This window comes from Cupressus sempervirens, chromosome 9, assembly GCF_028749045.1.
Source record: "Cupressus sempervirens isolate cs-2001-9-10 chromosome 9, ASM2874904v1, whole genome shotgun sequence".
In the NCBI taxonomy this organism is placed as follows: Eukaryota; Viridiplantae; Streptophyta; class Pinopsida; order Cupressales; family Cupressaceae; genus Cupressus; species Cupressus sempervirens.
Window position 1 is genome coordinate 25739034 of NC_143126.1, and position 23090 is coordinate 25762123.

At 32.2% G+C, this 23090-nt stretch overlaps 1 protein-coding gene across 1 annotated transcript; it reads right to left on the reverse strand.

Annotated features, from left to right (window-relative positions):
* Window positions 1-1162: 1162 nt before the first annotated feature.
* On the reverse strand, window positions 1163-9925 carry LOC149537450 (L-type lectin-domain containing receptor kinase IX.1-like). The gene is made up of 4 exons (XM_089802330.1): window positions 9006-9925; window positions 8007-8153; window positions 7038-7322; window positions 1163-1832 (listed from the first exon to the last, which is right to left on the reverse strand). Exons 1-4 carry the CDS (start codon window positions 9923-9925, stop codon window positions 1163-1165), a joined length of 2022 nt encoding a protein of 673 aa, XP_089658456.1.
* Between the last annotated feature and the right edge of the window lie 13165 nt (window positions 9926-23090).

Genomic DNA, 23090 nt, shown 5'->3' on the forward strand with positions numbered 1-23090 from the left:
TACTGATAAATCAAATTTAATAATCTAAGTATATTTCTACACTTAACATTATATGCACAATTAAAAAAAGATGTTTTGATGAGTTGAAGGAATGACTGAAAGAAATATCTATTACTTTCAAGTCACCAATTGATGAGGAGACGGCATATTGTAATCTTCAAATCTGTTCATCTCATTATCTTTTTATATAAAACCATTTCCAGTACCTTTTTACTATCATGACATAAAACAAATCATTTAAATTTCTTGCAAATAACAATAGAGAGAAACGGATTCATGTTTACTATTATAAGATCAAAAGACGACAAAAGGAAACATAAAGACTTAATAAAAATACATTTCATTTAATGTCAAAGTCAACAAAACATCAATGGCTCTCTGGTTAAAACCAAAGAGCCCAATTTCCTCTCACAACCTATTCCTTATTCCTCTAACCACTTTGTCGATCTCTCCATGTTATTACAATAATGTCTTTCTTTTAAAGACAACCTGAAACGGTTGCAACCATTTACCTTCCCGTGTCCCTTCCTATCCATATTCAGATTTTCATTACAAATTTCATATGATCTCGATTACAATAACATAATAAATAGACCATTTCACATTATGGTTCCAATGACTTAATAAATAAATCATTTCGGAGATGAATTTAAACGAATATAAAATTAATAAAGGGAGGTGCCCCTGCATCACCAACCAATAGCAATTACCAATAAATCAAATTAATAATCTAATATATTTCTATACTTAACAGCATATGCACAATTAAAAAAATGTTTTATGAATTGAAGGAATAATTGAAAGAAAGATTTATTACTTTCAAGTCACTAACCTATAACATTTATTGACAAAACAAATTTAATAATCTAGTTATATTTTTACACTTAATAAATTTAATAATCTAATTATATTTCTACACATAATATTATATGAATGGAAAAAATATGGTAAAAGTGAAGATTTCCAACAAACTCTATGCTTGGAAAAAGTAAAGGCTACTATAAAAGTACAGATTTTGAACAAATTCTATTCTGTCGGCTCCGCCATTTCCAAAGCAAAGTAAACATCAAACTCTATCGTATCTACAAATCCACTTGGTCTTTTACTGTTTCAATTTTATTTCTTGTAAACCTAAACCTTAACACACTACCTATCATTATCATTAAATACAGCTGGCAGAACTGATAAACATGAACCTCTTTCGAAGTCGCCAATAAGTTTCTCCAGATATTCTGCGGGGAAGCTTGGGCACTTGGACTTCAAAGTTGAGGGCTTCAAGAAGTCGCCGTATTCTTGGTCTCTTCCTATAGTCATGAACAGAGCACCACAATCCAACGAGCATCAAGCGTTCAATTTGCTTACCATCATTTTCCTTATCAAGCATTGGGTCAGCTACCTCAAGTATGCATCCCGCTTCGTTCATACTGCGAACCCACCCGACCAAAACCATATTAGAGGCATCAAGCTCGCTGTCCAACTCCCGCCTTCCACAAGCAATTTCCAAAGCGACGATGCCAAAGCTGAAATCTTCCGATTCAGAGCTGGCTCTGCGTGTTTCAAAGCACTCCGGTGCGATATAACCCCGGGTTCCACGAATGTTTGTGTAGCATGAGCTGTTTTCGTGCTCCATCAAGCGGGCCAAACCATAGTCTCCAAGGCGTGCCACAAAGTTGCAGTCCAACATTATGTTGTTAGATTTGATGTCTCTGTGCAGAACGCGCGGGCTTGATTCCACGTGGAGATGGTGAAGAGCCGAAGCCAAGCCGCTCACTATTCTGAATCTCTCGCTCCAACTCAGATTTCGAATGTGGGTTTGTCCGTCTAATAAATATCTGATGATGGAACATAGAGTGTGATTAGAAGGTAGATGTTAAAAAAGATATACACAATCAAATCTAAAAGCTCAAAATTACAGACAAATATCTAACGATGGATCATAAAGTGTGATTTGAAATGTTGATGTGAAAATAGATATACATAATCATAGAACTGATCCGAAATGTTAATGTTAAAAAAGATATGCATAATCATAAAACTGATCCAAAATGTTAATGTAAGTATACACAATAGAATTGAAGATTGATGCTGAGATCTTCACTTCAAACTCCAGCTCCACCGCTCCATTTCCACCGTTCTATAAATAATTTCTAGAATACTTCAGTTTAGTAGTAGTTTAAACAAGAAGCATGCTGTACATATGGCATGCATTAGATGATATTTTTGGATGCATTTTAGTTTAGTCTTAGTTACTTCTTCTCTCATCCTTAATCATAGGCATGGAATAATGCTAAACTACTGTCAGAACTCCTGATCTATATTTTGATCTATGTGTTAGGGATTAGTTTTAACAATTTTTATTTGAATAAATGTATTGGCTGAATACCAATTTGTTGTTGGAATAATATATCAGTTTTTTTTTCTCTGCAGTAAAACAGAGCCTCCCTTGTTTTGAATATTATCATTTTTTTCTTCTTTTGTGTTGTTGCTGTTTGTTTGAATCCTACATTTGGTATCAGAGTTGAAGGTGTTTGGAAGACAGCAGCATGGCAAACAATTTGCAAATCCCATAGTTTGATGGAGTTGATTACTAATATTGGTCAATCAAGATGAAGACTTTTTTGATTGAGAAAGATTTTTGGGAGATCGTTGAATCCGGATATGAAGAGTTTGCAGATTGGAATACTCTCCAACCTAATGATAGGAGATTGAAGAAAGACGCTAAGAAGAAGAATGCAATGGCATTGTTTCACTTCAAATGGCTCTTGATAAGAGCTTGTTTCCTCAAATTGCTGATGCACAGACAACAAAAGAGGCCTGGAAGACTCTAAAAGATGCTTACCATGGTAGTGATCAGATCAAGGTTGTGAAGCTACAAACCTTGAAAAGAGAATATGAGAACTTGAAGATGAAGGAGACAGAGAGTGTGGGAGATTTCTGTGTGAGAGTGAAAGATGTGACTCATAAAATGACCACTTTGGGTGAATCTATTACTCAAGAGCAAATAATACAAAAGGTATTGAGATCTCTAACCCCAAGATGGAATATTGTAGTAATTGCCATAGAAGAAAGTAAAAATTTAGCTACCATGGAGTATGATGAATTGGTTGGATCTCTTATATCACATGAGGATAGAATAAGGGACACATCTATCAGTGTTAATGAGAAGACTTTTGCTTCCCAATTGCAAATTTCAAAGAACGATGGTGCTAGCAACAGTAGTAACAACAACAAAGGCTCGGGAAGGGGCCAAAATCAGAATTTTTCAAGAGGATCTAGAGGAAGAGGAGGTGCTCAAGGAGGAAGAGGTAGAGACAGATTTGATAAAAAGAACATCCAATACTATCATTGCAATAAGTATGGACATTTTGAGAGAGAGTGTAGACTGAAATCAGGTAACAATAGTGCAAATTATGCCCAACAAGATGAGGATCCTTCCTCAGGTAATTTATTTTTGTGTTATGGAAAAGGTGAAAGTAATGTGAATGATGTTTGATATTTGGATTCTGGATGCTCTAACCATATGTCTGGTAACAAAGAAATATTTTCAAAGCTAGATGATAGTTACAGATCCAATATTACCCTTGGTAATAACAATACTATGAATGTTGTGGCCAAAGGAGCCATGGATGTTCAGACAAAGGAAGGTATGAAAAGTGTTCAAGATATTTATTATACTCCCAAGTTAAAGCATAATTTATTGAGTGTTGGGCAGCTATGTGAGAAGAATTATAGAGTGGTATTTGAGAACATGCACTGTACTATCTATGATAATAATAAAAAAAATAAAGTGATTACAGTTGTTCCTATGACAAAGAATAGGATGTTTCCTTTGAAGTTTGGTCAAAATGATAATCAGCTTGTCAATATGGCTTATGAGGATAAAAGTTGGTTGTGGCATCTTAGGTATGGCCATTTGAATTTCAATAGTTTGAAGAATCTAACATCAAATGCATTAGTTCTTGGATTGCCTAAGGTTGAAGAGCATAAACAGATTTGTGAAGGGTGTGCAAAAGGGAAACATTCAAGGGAATCATTTCCAAAAGGCAATGCATGGTAGGCCCAATACCCACTTCAACTTATTCATTCAGATATTTGTGGTCCAATGCAAACACAAAGTTTGGGTAAGTCGTCATATTTCATTATTTTTATTGATGATTACTCACGCATGTGTTGGGTATATTTTTTGAAGACTAAAGATGAAGCCTTTGATACATTCAAGAAGTTTAAAGCTCGTGTAGAGAATGAGAAAGGGAACACAATAAGATGTTTGAGAACAGATCGAGGAGGAGAATTTTGCTCCAACAATTTTCAAAATTTTTGTGAGATGAATGGCATCAAAAGACAACTCACAACTGCATACACACCCTAACAGAATGGAGTGGCTGAAAGGAAGAATCGTACTGTGGTAGAAATGGCAAGGAGCATGTTACAAACCAAAGGTTTGAACAATTCTTATTGGGCTGATTCAGTTGCTACAGCCGTATATATTCTCAACAGGAGTCCTACAAGTGCCCTACACAAGATGACTCCATATGAAGCATCGTATGAGAAAAAGCCCAATGTAAATCATTTTAAAGTTTTTGGTTGTTTGGCTTATGTTCACATCCCTGATCAAAATAGGCAAAAGCTAGATGCTAAAAGTGAATATTGTATTTTTGTGGGCTATAGTGAGGAAAGCAAAGCTTATAGATTATTCAATCCTATTACTAATAACATTGTTGTTTCAAGAGATGTGATTTTTGATGAAAGGGGAGTTTATGGTCATCAAAAACAATATGTTGGAAAGCCAAAATCAGTTTTGGATGATGATGATATTGCTGATAATGATAATGAACAACCAACTAATGGTTCTATTTCAAGATCACCAAGCCCACCAAAAAACCCCTCACCAATACCAAGAGCAAGTCCATCCTCTAGTCCTCCAAGGAAGGTAAGAAGATTGAGTGATATTTATGAGAGGTGTCAAAATCAAGCACATGAAGAAGATCCAATAGGTGAGACAGTAAATTTTGCATTACTTGCTAAAGCTGATTTTGAGCCATCATGTTTTGAAGATGCATATGCTAATGAAGTTTGGATGCAAGCAATGAATGAAGAGATGGATTCCATTGATAGGAATGAAACATTGGAGCTTGTAGATCTTCCACATAAGAAGAAGAAGATTGGCACAAAATGGGTCTATAAGACCAAGTATAATAGTGATGGGAGTGTTGAAAGACATAAGGCAAGATTGGTTGCTAAAGGTTTCACTCAAAGGTATGGCATTGATTATGAAGAAACTTTTGCACCAGTAGCAAGACAAGAAACTATTAGGATGCTAATCTCTATTGCAGCTCAAAAAGAATGGAGTATTCATCACATGGATGTGAAAAGTGCTTTCTTGAATGGGTACTTAGAAGAAGAGGTATATGTGGGACAGCCACAAGGTTTTGAGATTCAAGGCAAAGAAGATTATGTCTACAAGTTGAAGAAGGCTTTTTATGGCCTCAAGCAAGCACCACGTGCATGGTATGCAAGAATTGATGAATATTTTCAGCAGAATGGCTTTCAAAGAAGTAAGAGTGAACCTACCCTTTACTACAAATAAGAAGGTAATGATATTCTCATTGTGAGTTTGTATGTTGATGATTTATTATATATGGGTAGTAGTTCAAAGATGAAAGATGAATTTAAAGTTGCTATGATGAATGAGTTTGAGATGAAAGATTTAGGTCTCATGAAGTACTTTTTTGGCATGGAGGTTTATCAAGGTAAAGATGAAATTTTTATTTGTCAAGAAAAATATGCAAAAGATATGTTGAAAAAATTTGATATGGCTGATTGTAAACCTCTTTCCACTCCAATTGCTAATGGAGTTACATTATGTAGAGATGATGGTGCTAAAATTGTTGATGAAACATTATACAGGAGCATTGTGGGGAGTTTGATGTTTTTAACTCACACAAGGCCTGATATTGCTTATTCAGTTTCATTGGTTTCAAGGTATATGACAAATCCATCAGAGGAACATATGAAAGCAGCCAAGAGAATTTTGAGGTATGTGAAAAGCACGGTAGATTTTGGCATTCACTATTCTTCTAATAAGTTTGAACTTGTTGGCTTTAGTGATTCAGATTGGGGAGGTTGTTTGGATGACAGAAAATCTACATCTGGTAATTGTTTTTCTTTGAGTTCTGATTTAATTACATGGAGTTCAAAGAAGCAAAGTATGGTTTCTCTCTCTTCTACAGAAGCGGAATATGTTGCGGTCACTTCAGCTGGCACACAAGCTTTATGGCTTAGAAAGCTTCTTGAAGAAATTGGAGAGATACAGGTTTAGCCTACTGCGATTTTTTGTGACAACATAAGTGCCATTAAATTGGCCAAGAATCCGGTTCATCACAGCAAGACCAAACACTTTGATCTCAAACAACATTTTATCAGAGATTTGGTACAAAATAAAGTGGTTGAGTTGAAGTACATTAGCACAAAGGAGCAAATTGCAGACATCTTCACAAAGGTAGTTACAAAAGATCAGTTTTTTGTACTCAGAGATCAGATTGTGAGTCCTCTCAGCATGAAGGGGGAGGATGAAGATTGATGCTGAGATCTTCACTTCAAACTCCAGCTCCACCGCTCCATTTCCACCGTTCTATAAATAATTTCTAGAATACTTCAATTTAGGAGTAGTTTAAACAAGAAGCATGCTGTACATATGGCATGCATTAGATGATATTTTTGGATGTATTTTAGTTTAGTCTTAGTTACTTCTTCTCCCATCCTTAATCATAGGCATGGAATAATGCTAAAACTACTGTCAGAACTCCTGATCTATATTTTGATCTATGTGTTAGGGATTAGTTTTAACAATTTTTATTTGAATAAATGTATTGGCTGAACAACAATTTGTTGTTGGAATAATATATCAGTTATTTTTCTCTACAGTAAAACAGAGCCTCCCTTGTTTTGAATATTATCATTTTTTTTTTCTTTTGTGTTGCTGCTGTTTGTTTGAATCCTACAAGAATCTAGAAGCTCAAAATTACATATATAAATACCTGTCCAGACTGCCATTCGACATGTACTGGTAAACCAAAAGAAGTTTGCCACTATTTTCCTGGCACCATCCCAAAATAGGAACCAAATTGGGATGGGATAAGCTATCAAGTATTGCAATTTCTGATTTGTATTGCTTAAGCCCATCAATGTTCTTTGAGATCATCCTTTTCACCACCACTGTTTCTCCATCATCTAGATCTCCTCTGTAAACACTTCTAAATCCTCCCTTTTCGAGTAGTAAACCTTCGCTAAACTCAGCGGTCGCTCTACTTAGCTCTTCAAAACTGTCTCAATAGGGAACAGTTTAAAAGATATTATAAAACATCCAATTACATCTTAGATTTGAATGGATTTATTGGACCATCCTTAAACATCACGTACTAGGGAAGAAATTAAGCTTGGAGAAATAAGTCAGCTTTGACTATTTACTTTTAGTTTAGGAATCAAGCATTAGCGTGTGATGTTCAAGCAGTCCAGATTTATTGACCTATGTTTCTTGAGAATTAGTTCATAAGTATTGGAAAACCTTAAGCAAGTTTTGTGTGTTACAAACCATTCATTTGAAAGCCTCTTAAGTTCATCAATTGCAACATTGAATTCTTGAGAATGGACACAAAGTACAAAAAGCAATTCCAATAACAAATATTTTTGAGAATGGACACAAAATAGGAATACACATTCCTATTCCTGATTCCAATCGAAGAATTAAAAATAAATTTAAATTTTGAATTCCTATTCCAGTTAAATTTCAGCAACCAAACAAACCCTTTAGTGTAAAAGTTTAAGCAAGTCTTGTGTCTTATGAAGAATTTATTAAAAAACCCATTAAATAAAAATAAGAAATGTTTTCCATAGCATGATAAATTAAAAAATTACTAAGAAAATTCGAAGTAAAATAAAAATTAATTGAAACTCATTAATCCGTCGAAAACATAAAAACTTCTTTAGATGAATATTTGCCACTGTACCTGTACACCCTAGGGCTTCCATTGAGACTTATTTCATCATCGAGTCTTTCAGCAACTTCTTCATTGTTGAGGCCGTTGGGATCCAAAATATCTCCGTCGGTAATTTGCACGCCTCTAACTGATTTTACTCCTTTCTTACTACTTAGCCTGTACATTTGATGGGAACACAACCCAAGAACAGAATGGAACCAACAGAAAGGGAAAATTATATTAACTGAGAAAATAAGCTAGTACAAATAGTACAAAGAAAATAAACTTCAGAACATGCCCTAAGGGCTTACAATAGCATAAATCTGGAGATAATTTCTTCTTTTAGCACCTCCTCTCAATCTCCACTCCGAACTGCCTTTTACAATGCCAGAAATCTCCTTAAATAGAGCCCGGAGGGTTAAGGACTAGGAGTACATTCTAGAAAGTGCTAGTAGGCATCCACCGACAAAATAGAAGGTTCCAGAAGTTGCGTTAGAAGTCGGTGCAAATCTAGAAGAATCCAGAAACGGTAGCCGAACTTCCGGGAGGCATAACTTTTGAACCGTAGCTCCGATTGACGAACCGTTTATATTTTCGGAAAGCTCTCGAAGCGCTCTATAGCCCTATAGACGAGCTTTGCTCGTCTCCCATTTTTTGACATTTTTTGAGGTCATTTAATGCCCCAAACCTGACTTTGAAGCATTCTTAGGAGGTCTCCAAAATCCGAAAAATTGCAATAACTTTCAAACCGTGGGGCCTTTTGATCTGATTCTTTTTCTGGAATGCTCTAAATCACAATTACATTCATCTGGCCAATTCACACCTTCTAGGTCACCAAAATGATGACCCAAATACATGCTCCTATTTTTTCGGAATTTTCAAACGCACTGATAGTTGAACTATGAGAGTTGGAACCTTTATTTGAGCCAAATGGGTATCCAAAAATGTAAAGACATGAAACAGAAATTAAGTCTAAGTACACTTTTTTGGGTGACACAGAATTGCCCTTATACCTCTGGATGCTCCTGCATCAACATTGCAGCGATAAGGATAAGTATAACCGCGACCACGGCCACCGGAGGAGCAATTATCACAGAAAGATGTTGTACTTTATTATGCCCCCAACTGGTTTCGCTTGAAAAATTCCATGCGATGATAGTGTGCCTCTGGTTGGAAAGTCCAGTTGAAGCAGAGAAACCAACTTTGACCTCTGCAGGTAGAAAATCCGAGAGAGTCAGAGGATAAGTCAGCGTAGCATTTGTAGGACGAGGAGAAGTGAAGTCTGATCTGTTATTAGCCAATATAAACACCTTGAGCTCCTTAGGTTGCTCAGAATAATCAATCCACACTTCCCAAGTTTGTCCGCTGTTAAGCCTCTCAGACAGAGAAACAGTCTTCACAGATGTGATATTACTGATGTCAATACCCACATTATTATCATCCGGATCATGCGGATTGACGCCATAGTGTTCATCAATGTTATCGTTTATAAACATATCAAATTCAATAGCAATTGTTTGGGTCGATGATTTACCATTGGTTGTAATGTTGAACAGTCCAAGCCACATACCTGATCCGTTCAGCGGGGGCTCTACACCCCAAGGAGCCATGAAGAAGGCAAGACCATCAGCACCTTGGCTAGTTTGTTTTTCAGGGTATATTTTGAACTGAAAATAGGATTCAAAGCTTGCAAGGGTCCCAGCTGAAGATTTACGCCATATTTCAATGGGTTCTTTGTAAATGGCCCAACCCCGGCTCCAATTTAAATTTTCACCGTACAGACTGCTCGTAAGGTCAATGCCCTCCGCGGACTTTGTAGCATTTTCAAGTACTTCAATGAAACTATTATCAGAGGAAGGGAAATTGAATTGCTGACCTTTATGGGCCTCCGAAACAAGAGTACATTGAATTGTCAGAGAGATGCATATGATTCTTGCTAGAGCAGACATGCTACCAGATGGTTCAAGCAGAACAGCCACCAGAAATTATTTCTCCTCTAGTTTTGATCTTCTTCAACGATTAAACAAGGGCAATTTTATATATCATCTAGCAGAGTATCGTTAGTAGTATTTGATCGTAGACAACATTAGTATTGCAATCACTTGTATTTAAGAAGAAGTTTTCTTTTATAAGTTTTATTCAAATTTTTGTATAGCATATATGTAAATTTTTTACTTCAAAAATTCTCAAAATTCATTGTATTAATTTGGGGTCTTTTAAGGAATCACTACCTCTTTTTGATTGAGGCTTTTTTTTTAGGGTATATTATTATGTTTAATTTTAAAATTTATAACAATTTAACTGTAGACATAAATATTATTATTGACTAATACAAATTGACACTTTCTTGTTATTTTTACTAACAACATAATATAAAATATTGTTCACATGATATTTCAAAATAATATTGTATATAATAAAAAATAAAAAACTTAAAAATTTATTAAATTTTAATTAATGTGTTTGTCTATAGTGAAGGCTAAATAATTTTTTAAAAATGATTATATATCTACAAATTTCACTCAAAAATATATTATTCTACTATGAAGGAAAAATATTTATTTAGATAAATGTATTTTAATTTTAATTCGTTTACATATACCATCTAAGGATTTATATTTTTTGTTTGCCATCTATTCAATATTTAATAATGAAATGTATTATACTAATCATATTCAAAAATTAAATAATAAATCTTTTTTATAATATGAAGTGGGTGTATATAGATAATAGAATAGTTAAAAGATAAATATGTTCTAAATACCTAGAAAAAAAGGTACCTAAAAACTTCACCCACTAAATATGTAATTAAAAAATATATTTGTGTTGGTTTATGGTGATGGGAAATTTTAAAGAAAGAAATAATAAATGCTTACTTACTTTCAAATTTTATCTAAATAATGTTAATTTTGATGTACCTTTTTGATCCCACGATTTATAATATAAAAATATTATAGAGATAAATGGATGATACTCTTATTATTATTATTAGTTGTAGACTATTTCTACTACTATTATTATTATACTATAATTGAAATATTCAATTATTAAATTTTTATCTTTTAATATTCCTACTATATCTAATTATATTTAATATTAGAATTCATATAATTAAATTTTAAATTTAAATTTCATAATTATTAAATTTATTTATTATTATTATTATTCTTTTATAAAAATACATTCCTACTGTACCTAACTATATTTAATATTATAATTCAAGTAAAGGGAAAATGCTAGCCACTAGATGATACTTGTTTTTATATTAGAAATGCTAGACAATTGATTAATTTGTGTTTATCTTTCAAACCTAAACTTTCATAATGACAAGTTAACAAAGAAAATAATATTTACCACTTGATACCAACTGAAGTCTTCTTTCACTTTTAATTTATAATTTATAATTAAAATGATTTACTTTTTTATATATCTAAGACCTTTTTCTTTTTTTCATAGATATCAAAATATTTTAAGACTAATATTTAACATAACTAAAATGTTAATTATATATAGTGTATTGTATGAATGATAGACTAGGCCTACCTACCATACGACACATGCACTCTTCTGTACTAGTGTGAGTATGGTAATAGAACTTCCTGCATAGTTCCACCGTAGCATGTATGATTGCACTTTGTACAATGCACACACAATGTTGCAACTTGGCACTCTTCAATACCCAATAACCTTCTAACTACTAAATGATATACTTGATCTATTGTGAAATATGAATGACTATTATTATATAAATAAAAGTTCATTAAAATTATTACTGTACTATGAAGAAAAAAATATTTAGATAAATGTATTTAATTTTTAAGTCATTTAAATATACCCTCTAATGATTTATGTTTTTTTGGCTTTCCATCTATTCAATGTTTAATAATGAAATCTATTATAATAATCATGTTCAAAAATTAAATAATAAATGATGTTTGTAATATCAAGTAGGTGTATAAATAATAAAACAGTTAAAAGATAAAATATGTTCTAAATACTTAGAAAAAATAAAAAATACAATATAATTAATATCTATATTTAATGTAAAATGTAACTAAAATTTTACCTACTACAATAGTAATTTAAAAAAATATTGTGTCTAATTTTAATTTTGTTTGAGATATTAAAAATGATTAAAGTATTGTTAAAAATATTATTGTTAATAATATTAGACTAGTTACAATCAAATTAAATTATATAGTTGATAATAATAATAAATAAATTAAATTAAATTAGAAATCTCTCTCTCTCTCTCTCTCTCTCTCTCTCTCTCTCTCTCTCTCTCTCTCTCTCTCTCTCTCTCTCTCTATATATATATATATATATATATATATATATATATATGAGTTGATTTAAATTATGATGTGTCAATTGAATTATAAAATGTGAGAATGACTATTGGTTATTAACCAATTGACTAATATGTATTCTTTTAAAAATAGCATAGATATATTAATGTCTCACAAATATTAGATGAATGTTAAAATATAGTGAACAATTTTAAGAAATTAGTAAATAGAGATAAACAAATCATAATTTTTTTAATGATATTGTTGAAAAGTGACTATACATATCAAAATTGTATCAATATCCATTTTGAAATTATTATCATTTATAATATAAAATAGATAGTTTTAACATTTTTATTCTTATTTATAAAATTAAATATTTCATCAACCAATTAAGAATGAGGAGAAATGAGATTGTAAAATTGGAATATTTTTAAATGTGATTAATATGTATGATTAATATGCCATCACATACAAGTAAAAATTAAGTTTTGAAATTTAAACATTCAAAACTTAAAAATGATAATTAAAAATTAAAATGTTTTATAAAAAAAATATTAAGTACATTTTAAATATATGACTATTTCACATTTGATTAAGATTGGAGATCGATCTCCATTTGTTGGAAATCTGATTGAAATGATCATTAATGAAGAAGATTGAAGATCAAAGAGGGAGATTGTTGTTAATAGAATATTTTTAATCATTGTTTTGTCATTGATGTCAAACCTATTATTTGTTAGAATGACATTTGCTTATAAGATTGATCCAAGTACTATCACTTAATTGATTGATGAAGAGGATTTGATCAACAAGATGTAACAAAAGCACCTAAGGGAAAGGTTGAGTTACGATGTTGTAATGAAGTGCAAGGATTAGTTAAGAAAATGGTTAAATGATGTAATGATAACATACTCAAAGATACAGAGGTTGGTCACACTTAGAAACATTGGAGGAATAAGTTGTAACAAGGTTGACTACAAAGCTTAAACTAAGTTCATTAATGGGTGCCAAACAAGCTAGTTAAAGCTGAGAAAATTTTCAATTAAAGTTGAGAAAAAGGAAAATCTAGTATGTGCCGAGTGATCTTTAGGTGCCGAGTGAAGTTCAAGTGCTGAGCAAAGTATCAAATGCTGAGCATCAAAAAATCTTAGTTGGTGATGAGTGAACTTTAGGTGTTAAGCATCAATAAAAGTGTAGTTAATGCCAAGGAACACAGTGTGTGCCAAGCATTAGGATTTCAATAGTGCTGAGCTGCTACATTATTGAAAAATCAAAGATTCGACGAATCTGAGCCAACATAGTTGTCACCTAGAATTTTGTCAACTATTTGGAGGATAAGGATGATGAGCTAGTGGCATAGAATTCTATGTAAACCATTTTGGAGCAAATTCAAGAGGATTCTTCATGATGTTTCTAGAAGAAACATAATATGGGTTAGATACATTAAATCCTACCTAATCCATATGAATTGAAATTAAAGGAGGGAAGAATCAAGCAAGAATAAGGAGTTCCAGACTTCTATTTAAGAAGTCATAGACCAAGAAGCAAGGGTTATTGGAGTAAAAAATTGCAAAGTGGTTAGAAAGGTGTCAAGGAGAAGACTTCTAGGAGAAGGAAGAATAGAGAACATAGACTCTGCTTTTACAAGTAGTTAGAAAGAGATGATTTCACTAGTATATTGAGTATGGAGACTCAAGGAGGCTAAGCTTGAAAGGAAGGCAAGCTATGAAGAGTTGCAGAGAATGATAGCCATGCAATGGTATGAGCTGAGAAGTGATATAAGATCTACAAGTTGAGTTGTATTCTATAATCTTGTCAAAATCCCTAATTGTTACTCTCTAGTAATTGTTTCAGTTAGGATAGAAGGAAAATCCTATGGACTTAGGTTGGCCTAACAGCCATTTGTAAATCCTTTAACAGGGTGACATTCTAAGTGAATTTTCTAAAGTCCTCTAAGTAGGCCCACTTTTAATAGGATGGTTAAATACTCTAACAAGGTCACATTTAATAGTGTGTTGTAAGCCTTTAATTGGGCAGGCCTTTCACATGACATCACTTCAGAAGAGTGAGAATTGAGTAGCATGTTACTCGTGGTTTTTCCCAATTTGGGTTTCTACATAAATCACTGTGTTATGTGTTGATCTCTTATGTTTTGAGTTTGCATGTTGATTTACAGTAACTTGCTAAATAAGAATGTTAAAATTTGGATGAATGAATGGTTGAATGGGCTCACTACACTTAGTGAAAAAGTTTGAATTGGACAAGTTAGACCTTGAATAATTGATTCAACCCCCTCTTAGTTATTCTAAAGCATTTCTAACAATTGGTATCAGAGCCATTTGTTGATTTAGTTTCAAGGTACTAGAAGTAGGAAGATCAAGATGTCTAAGAGAGAAGTTCCCAAGCTCAACAAAGATAACTTTGTTGCATGGTAGAGTTTGATGAAATTACACCTTGGATCAATAGGTGATTATGAAAAAACCTCAATTGGAACATAACATGTGGACCTAGCTAGACCTCTTATTGAATATGATTTTAACAAAAGGAAGGAGCACAGTTAGGCAATGCTGGAGATTGCCTCTGCACTTAGCTATGCAGAATATGTTGACATCAAAGACTGTGACATTGCATTCAAGATGTGGAAAGCCCTAATAGATATCTATGGAGGAGATCAAAATTTTGAGAGAGAAAAGAAAGAAAGTCTTAGAGGAAAGTTTGATGACATGAAAATGGAGGAAGGAGAAAATGTTGCTCAATATGGATCTAGAGTGAAAGAAGTGGTAAGTGCAATAAGAAGTTTAGGTGGTCAATTGGAAGAAGAAACTGTCAACAACAAATACTTAAGAACTTTTCTCCCTATCTATGCTATTAGTGTTTCAACTATCCAAGAGTTAAAGTGTGTACAAGGAAATACACTAACCTTCGAAGGTATAGTGGGAAGACTTACTACATTTGAATTGTCCAACTTTGATAACTATAGACCTGAGAACTTTGAATCTACCTTCAAGGCCAAGATGATAATAAAAGAATCTAATGAGGAGACATCAAACAAGATGAGAAAAAAAGGAAAGCATGTATCCAGTGATAGCAACATAGATGAGGAAGATGTGGAACAGTTAGAAGCACTACTAGCTAGGAGATTCCATAGAGGTAAAGGAAAATTTAAAGGTAAGCTTCCTATCATATGTTTCAATTGTAATGAAGTAGGTCATATTGCTGCAAGATGTACATAGAAGAAGAACTACAAAGAAGGAAACAAGTACAAGAACAAGAAAGAAGATGGTAGTAGAGATTACAAAGAAAAAGGCAAAAGATGCTACATTGTTGAAGAAGACTCTTATGAGAATGATGATGAAGTAGTCTATGTGGTCATGAAGGATAAATTAGATAAAGATGAAGCTGAAGCAACTACATTGGTTACCTGTGTGAACAAAAATGACAAGTGGATCATAGACAGTGGATGCTCACATCACATGATAGGAGATAAAAGTAAGTTTATTACCTTTACTAAATATGATAGAAATAGTGTTAGATTTGGAAATGATGGTGCATGTCAAATCAAAGGAAAAGGCTCAATTAAACTTATAGAGAAAATTTCATGTGATAATGCATACTATGTTGAAGCACTGAACTACAACTTGTTGAGTGTATCAATTAGGCAATGTAGGTTGCAAAGTAGAGTTTGGAAACAAAATTTCTAAGATCTATGCCATTGATGAAAATCTGATAGGAAAAGGTGAACAAACTAGGAGTAACTTTTTCTACCTAGATATGGAAGATGCAACTTATTTTGTTGTTAGATTTGATGATATGTGGTTATGGCATAAAAGGTTGTGTCATGTTAACTTTGACAATCTGATTAGCATTAGCAGAAAGAATAAAGTTAGAGGTTTGCCCAAATTGAAGAAACTTGAAAACACAATGTGCAAACAATGTCAACTAGGGAAGATGACTAAATCTAGCTTCAAAAGACAAACATACAATTCCAAAGAAGTACTAGAGTTAGTGTATATAGACTTATGTGGTCCAATAAAAGTGCAGAGTTACCTAGGAGATAGATACATAATGCTATTTGTAGATGACTATTCTAGGATGATGAATGCTATGTTTTTGAAGAAAAAATATGATGTTCTTCAAATGTTTAAGTGCTATTTGGCCAGAGCTAAGAAGGAAATAAGAAAAAGTCTAAAATGCCGAATATCTGATAGAGGAGTTGAGTTTACATCAAAAGAATTTGAAGTATTCTGCAATGATAAAGGTATCAAGAGGCAAACATCAGCACCAAGAACTCCCCCACAGAATGGAATTGCTGAAAGAAGGAATAGATTAGTGATAGACTGTACTAGAACCTTGATGATGGAGAAAAATGTTACTCTAAAATATTGGAGAGAAGCTGTAGGCACTACAATCTACACAGAATAGAGTCCAAGTCAAAAAAGGTACAAATGTAACTCCTTTTGAATTGTGGTATGGTCACTCACCTAATGTTAGACATTTCAAAATCTTTGGTTGTAAATGCTATATTCCTAAAGACTCTAAAAATGGCAAGTTTGATGCAAAAAGTGATGAAGACATATCCCTTGGATACTCCACTAGAAGCAAAGCATATAAGTGTTTGAATACTAACACTAATAAAATTATGGAGTGTGTAACTATAAATTTTGATGAGCATGCAGAAGTCCAAGTTGATGAGTCCAAACAATCAGAGGATTATAGATCCTTTGTATACTTCTATGAAGGAATGACTATTGAAGACAATGCTACTAATCAAGTTGGGAATGATCAATAGATCTCAATATTAGCTAAGTCACAACTAATAAATGCCAAGCTGCATTTAAAAGCTGAGTTACAGAATATAGAAAATGCACATTTTGACTTTAAAAATAGTATACATGAAAGAAATGATGAAATAGCAGATGGAGAAGAACAAAATGACTCTGAAGCTGAAGGATCAAACATGGAAAGAAGGATAGAACTAAGATTAGCCAAGTATGTAAGAATAAATCATCGTGTAGATCAAATCATTAGTGACAAGGATGCCAAAACAATGATAAGAAATAGAGTCATAAATGAATCATGTCTACTGAGCAAGGTTGAGCCCAAAATAGTTAAAGATGCACTACAAGATGATGACTGGTATAAAGCTATGGAAGAGGAGATAGATTAGATTTAGAAGAACAAAACATAGACCTTAGTTCCTAGACTGGCTGATAAGAATGTAATTGGTACCAAATGGGTGTTTAGGAAAAAACTTGATGAGAATGGTGAGATAACTAGAAACAAAGCCAAACTAGTTTGCAAAGGCTATGCATAAGAAGAAGGAATGGATTATTGGAAAAAAATTTCCCTTGTTGTAGGAATGGAAGGAGTAAGAACATTACTTGCATATGTTGCACATAAAGGTTTCAAAGTCTACCAGATGGATGTGCAGTCTATTTTTCTGAATGGTATACTAGAAGAGAAAGTTTATATAGAACAACTAGAGGGATTTGTTGATGACAAGAATAAATATATGGTTTGAAAACTACATAAGGCACTTTATGGTTTGAAGCAAGCACCTAAAGCATGGTATGAGAGACTACACAAATATCTTGTGAAGATAGAATTTGAGAGAACAAATGACAACAACAACTTGTATATCAAGGCTGAAAAAGGTTAAGCCATTTTGATATCAGAAATCTTTGTTGATGATATAATATTTGGAGGAAAAGATGTTCTATGCGAAGATTTTTCTGATCAAATGAAGCATGAGTTTGAGATGTCAACATTTGAAGAAATCAAATTCTTTGTTGGTTTGCAAGTACATCAATTGAAGTATGGCATATTTGTGACCCAATCAAAATACATCAAAGAGATACTCAAAAAAATTTAGTTAGAAGACTCAAAAATAGTTAGCACACCAATGGCAATAGGACATAAGCTATCCAAGAATGATGAGTTTGCTAAAGTGAATCAGACATTGTATAGATCAATGATTGGAAAGTTGCAATATATTCTACATAGTAGACTAGACGTTGCATTAGCTATTGGAATAATGGAAAGATTTTCTACAAATCCAAGAGAAAATCATCTGATGGTAGTAAAGAGAATAATGAGGTATTTAAAAGGAACTGATGAATATGGTTCGTACTACAAGAGGAGTGAAAAGTTTGAACTAAGAGCTTACACTAATGTAGATTGGGGAGGTAATATTGATGATAGAAAAACACAAGTGGATGAGCATTTTTCTTGGCAAAAAGATTGATTACATGGACCAGCAAAAAGAAAAGTTGTACGTCGTAGTCCACTATAGAAGCTGAATATGTTGTAGCTGCCATCAATTGCACTAATATTGTATGGATCAAACATTTGTTACAAGGTATGAATGAAGAGGTGAATGAGCTTATGATAATTTGTTGTGATAATACAAGTGCTATCAACATATCAAAGAACCCTATAATGCATGCTAAAACCAAGTATATTGCAATTAAGTATCACTATGTAAGAGAATTGGTGGAAGACAAACAAGTGAAGATGTAATATGTTAGCTCAAAGGAATAGATTGCTAACATATTCACAAAAGCACTACCTAAAGATTCTTTTGAGTATCTTAGAGGTAAGTTAGGGGTGATACCCCTAACCAAGGCTACTTGAGGTAAAAGCAAGGACTGCCCTACATCAAATGAGCTGATTGTTGATATATTACACATTGATGTAGAGGATACCTACTTTAGGATTATTCCTACGGTAATTGAGGTGATGAAGTTCTAAATCAGTCACAAGCAAGGTGACAGAGGGAGAAATTGAATGAATCTACAAATGCTACACTTGCATGATAAGATGCTAATATGTCTTTGGCATTGTTGTCAAAGAGGGAGATTGTTGGAAAAACTAATCAATAACTATTGAGAAGATAAATAATGGAGAAAGAGAGAGTTAAAATAGAAATTGATCAAATAGAGATTGAGGGAGAAATAACAGAACTGGTCAATAGTAGAGGAAGAAGAAGTTGATCAGAATAGAGAATAATAGAAGATGAGTAATGCATACAGAGGGAGAGAAGAAAAGAACAAGGATACAATAGCTAAGAGGGAGATGTTAAAATTGATGGTAACACAATTAATTTTTGGCATTTGACTTACTATTCTAACCTAGTTAGCATGTAGTTAAATAGTTTAGTTAGATGGTTGATCAGTTTGGTTTGCTATCAATGCCAAAGAGGGAGATTATTAGAAATCTTATTGAAAAGATCACTGATGAAGAAGATTGAAGATCAAAGAGGGAGATTGTTGTTAACACAATGTTTTCAATCATTGTTTTGTCATTGATGTCAAATCTGCTATTTGTAGGAATGGCATTTGCTTATAAGATCCAAGTACTATCACTTAGTTGATTGATGAAGAGGATTTGATCAACAAGATATAACAAAAGCACCTAAGGGAAAGGCTGAGTTATGATATTGTAATGAAGTACAAGGATCAGTTAAGACAATTGTTAAATGATGTATTGATAACATTATCAAAGATACAGAGGTTGGTCACAGTTAGAAACATTGAAGGAATAAGTTGTAACATCGTTGACTGCAAAGCTTAAGCTAAGTTCATTACTGGGTGCTGAGTAAGCTAGTTCAAGCCGAGAAAATTTTCACTTGGAGCTGAGCAAAAGGAAAATCTAGTGTGTGCTGAGTGATCTTTAGGTGCTAAGTGAAGTTCAAGCGCTAAGAAAAGTATTAGTTGTCGAGCATCAAAAAATCTTAGTCAGTGTTGAGTGAACTTTAGGTGCTGAGCATCAATAAAAATATAGTTGATGCTGAGTAACATAGTGTGTGCTGAGCATCAAGATCTCAATACTACTGAGCTGTTGCATTATTAAAAATTTGGAGATTCGCCAAATCTGAGCTGACATAGTTATTACCTAGAATTTTGTGAACTGTTTAGAGGATAAGGATGATGTGCTGGTGGCACAGAATTCTATATAAACCATTTTGTAGAAAATTCAAGAGGATTTTTCATTATGTTTCGAGAAGAAACATAATATGAGTTAGATACAATGAATCCTACCTAATCCATATGAATTGAAATTAAAGGAGGGAAGAATCAAGCTGAAAAAAAGAGTTCCAAACTTTTATTTAAGAAGTCGTAGACTAAGAAGCGAGGGCTACTGGAGTGCCAAATTAGAAAGTGGTTAGAAGGGTGTCAAGGAGAATATATCTAGGAGAAGGAAGAACAGAGCACAAAGACTTTGCTTCTACAAGTAGTCAGAAGGAGATGATTGTACTGGTACATTGAGTATAGAGACTTAAGGAGACTAAGCTTGAAAGAAGGGCAAGCTATCAATAGTTGCAAAGACTGAAAGCTAGGAAATGTTATGAGCTGAGAAGTGATCTAAGATCTACAAGTTGAGTTGTATTCTATAATTAGGTCAAAATCCCTAATTGTTACTCTCTAGCAATTGTATGAGTTAGGATAGAAGAAAAATCCTATGGACTTAGGTTGGCATAACAACCATTTGTAAATCTTTTAATAGGGTGGCATTCCAAGTGAATGTTCTAAAGTCCTCTAACGAGGCCCACTTTTAATAGGGTGGTTAAATCCTCTAACAAGGTCACATTTAATAGTGTGTTGTAATCCTTTAATAGGGTAGGCCTTTCACAGGGCATCACTTCAGAAGAGTGAGAATTGAGTAGCATGTTATTGGTGGTTTTTCTCAAATAGGGTTTCCATGTAAATCATTGTGTTATGTGTTGATCTCTTATGTTTTAAGCTCGCATGTTGATTTATAGTAACTTGCTAAATATGAATGTTAAAGCTTGGATGAATGAATGGTTGAATGGGCTCACTACACTTAGTGAAAAAGTTTGAATTGGACAAGTTGGACCTTTAATAACTGATTCACCCCCCACTTAGTTATTCTAAAGCATTTCTAACACCATTCTCTACCAATATTTCTAATGTTGAAACCTTATTTTTAAAAATTAAAAAAGGTATTATTTTAACGCATTCCAAAATTTTGGGCTAAAAAGGTAATATGGAAATAGACTCCACAAAAAGGGCCCCTATAACACTAAAGCAATTCAACCAAAAATGTTTGAAATAAATATTTTTTATAAAATATAAATTGCACAAATAAATTTAAAAAAACTATAGAATAAGTGAATTAGAGAATAATTATTACAAATACAACAAGTGCCATGTAGTGGTGTGTACTTGTCATCAATTTAAAAATTATATATAATATAATTTTTATTTTATTTTATTGTATATAAATAGGCTTGTTTAGATTCATTAATAAGTTGTTAAAATAATTTTTAAAATAATTTTTAAAAAAATTTAAATTGTTTGTGTCAAGTCATATTATTATTATTAGTGTATGTGTTTTGAGAAAAAATAAATTTATATCTTAATTTGTGTACGTAGAATTACTAAGAATATTTTATTTGAAATTATGTAGTTGTATATTTTACAAATTTAAAGTTTTACATTCAATCATAGAACTGTTAAAATAGGTTTTGTAGCTATCAAAATATATGTTTAAAAATAATAATTGTATTGAGTTAATGAGAGTACATTTTAAACAAATTTATAATTAGTTAGAATCATAACTATTAAAATAAATATTTGAAATATTTGTTGCCCTAGATTTAGATGTTTAACTTATATTTTCTTCAATAAAGTATACATTTTTAATACATCTCTGAAAAACCAAATACATCATGCTTTTAAATAATAGGTAAATGCAATTATGTTTATTTACAATGAACTACATATTTATATTTATAAATAATCTCCTAAAATTTTGCCTTTAAAAATGCACCATGATGGAGTTCCAAAAAAAGGGTCTTAAAAGATCAAATAACTTGAGCAATTATATTTTAGATAAATTATTTTTAAGAACATAATGAATTAATTAAAAAATTGAAACTTTAGACATATTGAAATGAAATGAAAATACTTCACTATAATTGGTTCATTTGTGCAGAACTAATTCACTAGCCATGTAAACTGAATACACTCGTACTAGCCTACGACAAGTACAATAAGAAATGCTTACCTCCTTTCAAATTTTATCTAAATAGTGTTAATTTAGATTTAAAAATATTATTTAGATAAATGGATGAAACTCTTATTATTGTTAGTATACTATATTTAAAATATTCAATTATTCAATTTTTATTTTTTAATATTCCTACTATACCTAATTATATTTAATATTAGAATTCATCTAATTAAATTTAAATTTATTTTTCATAATTACTAAAATTTAAATTTAAATTTTTCTTATTAATTTATTTTTAAGTTTTATCCTTTTATTTAAAAAATTCCTACTATACCTAACTATATTTAATATTATATTTGAAATAAAGGGCAAATGCTAGCCACTACATGACACTTGTTTTTTATATTAGAGAAGCTTCACAATTAAATATTTTGTGTTCACCTTTCAAACCTATAAATATAAACTAAATTTTCACAGTGACAAGTTAGGAAAGATAATAATATTTACCACTTGATACCAATTGAAGTCTTCTTTCACTTTTAATTTATAATTTTATAATTAAAATGATTTATTTTTTCTCATATTTAAGACCTATTTTTATTTTCATAGATATCAACATGTTTTAAGACTAATATTTATCATAATTGAAATGTTAATTATATATAGTGTATTGAATGAAGGACAAATTAAGGCTCCCTACCATGTGACACATACACTCTTCTATACCAATGTCCCCTCAGTATGATAATAGAACTTCATGCACACTTCTATCTACCACATGACTACACTTTGTACATTGCACACACTATGTTGCGACTTGGCACTCTTGAATACCTAATACCCTTCA

Bases quoted from the DNA above. Each gene is read 5' to 3' on its own strand.
- LOC149537450 (XM_089802330.1), bottom strand. From the start codon at position 9,925: ATGTCTGCTCTAGCAAGAATCATATGCATCTCTCTGACAATTCAATGT. The intron at 7,323-8,006 runs GTACAGTGGCAA...CTATTGAGACAG, and splicing joins GGAAGCCCTAGGGTGTACAG to TTTTGAAGAGCTAAGTAGAG. The intron at 1,833-7,037 runs GTATTTATATAT...TTCCATCATCAG, and splicing joins TCGAATGGCAGTCTGGACAG to ATATTTATTAGACGGACAAA.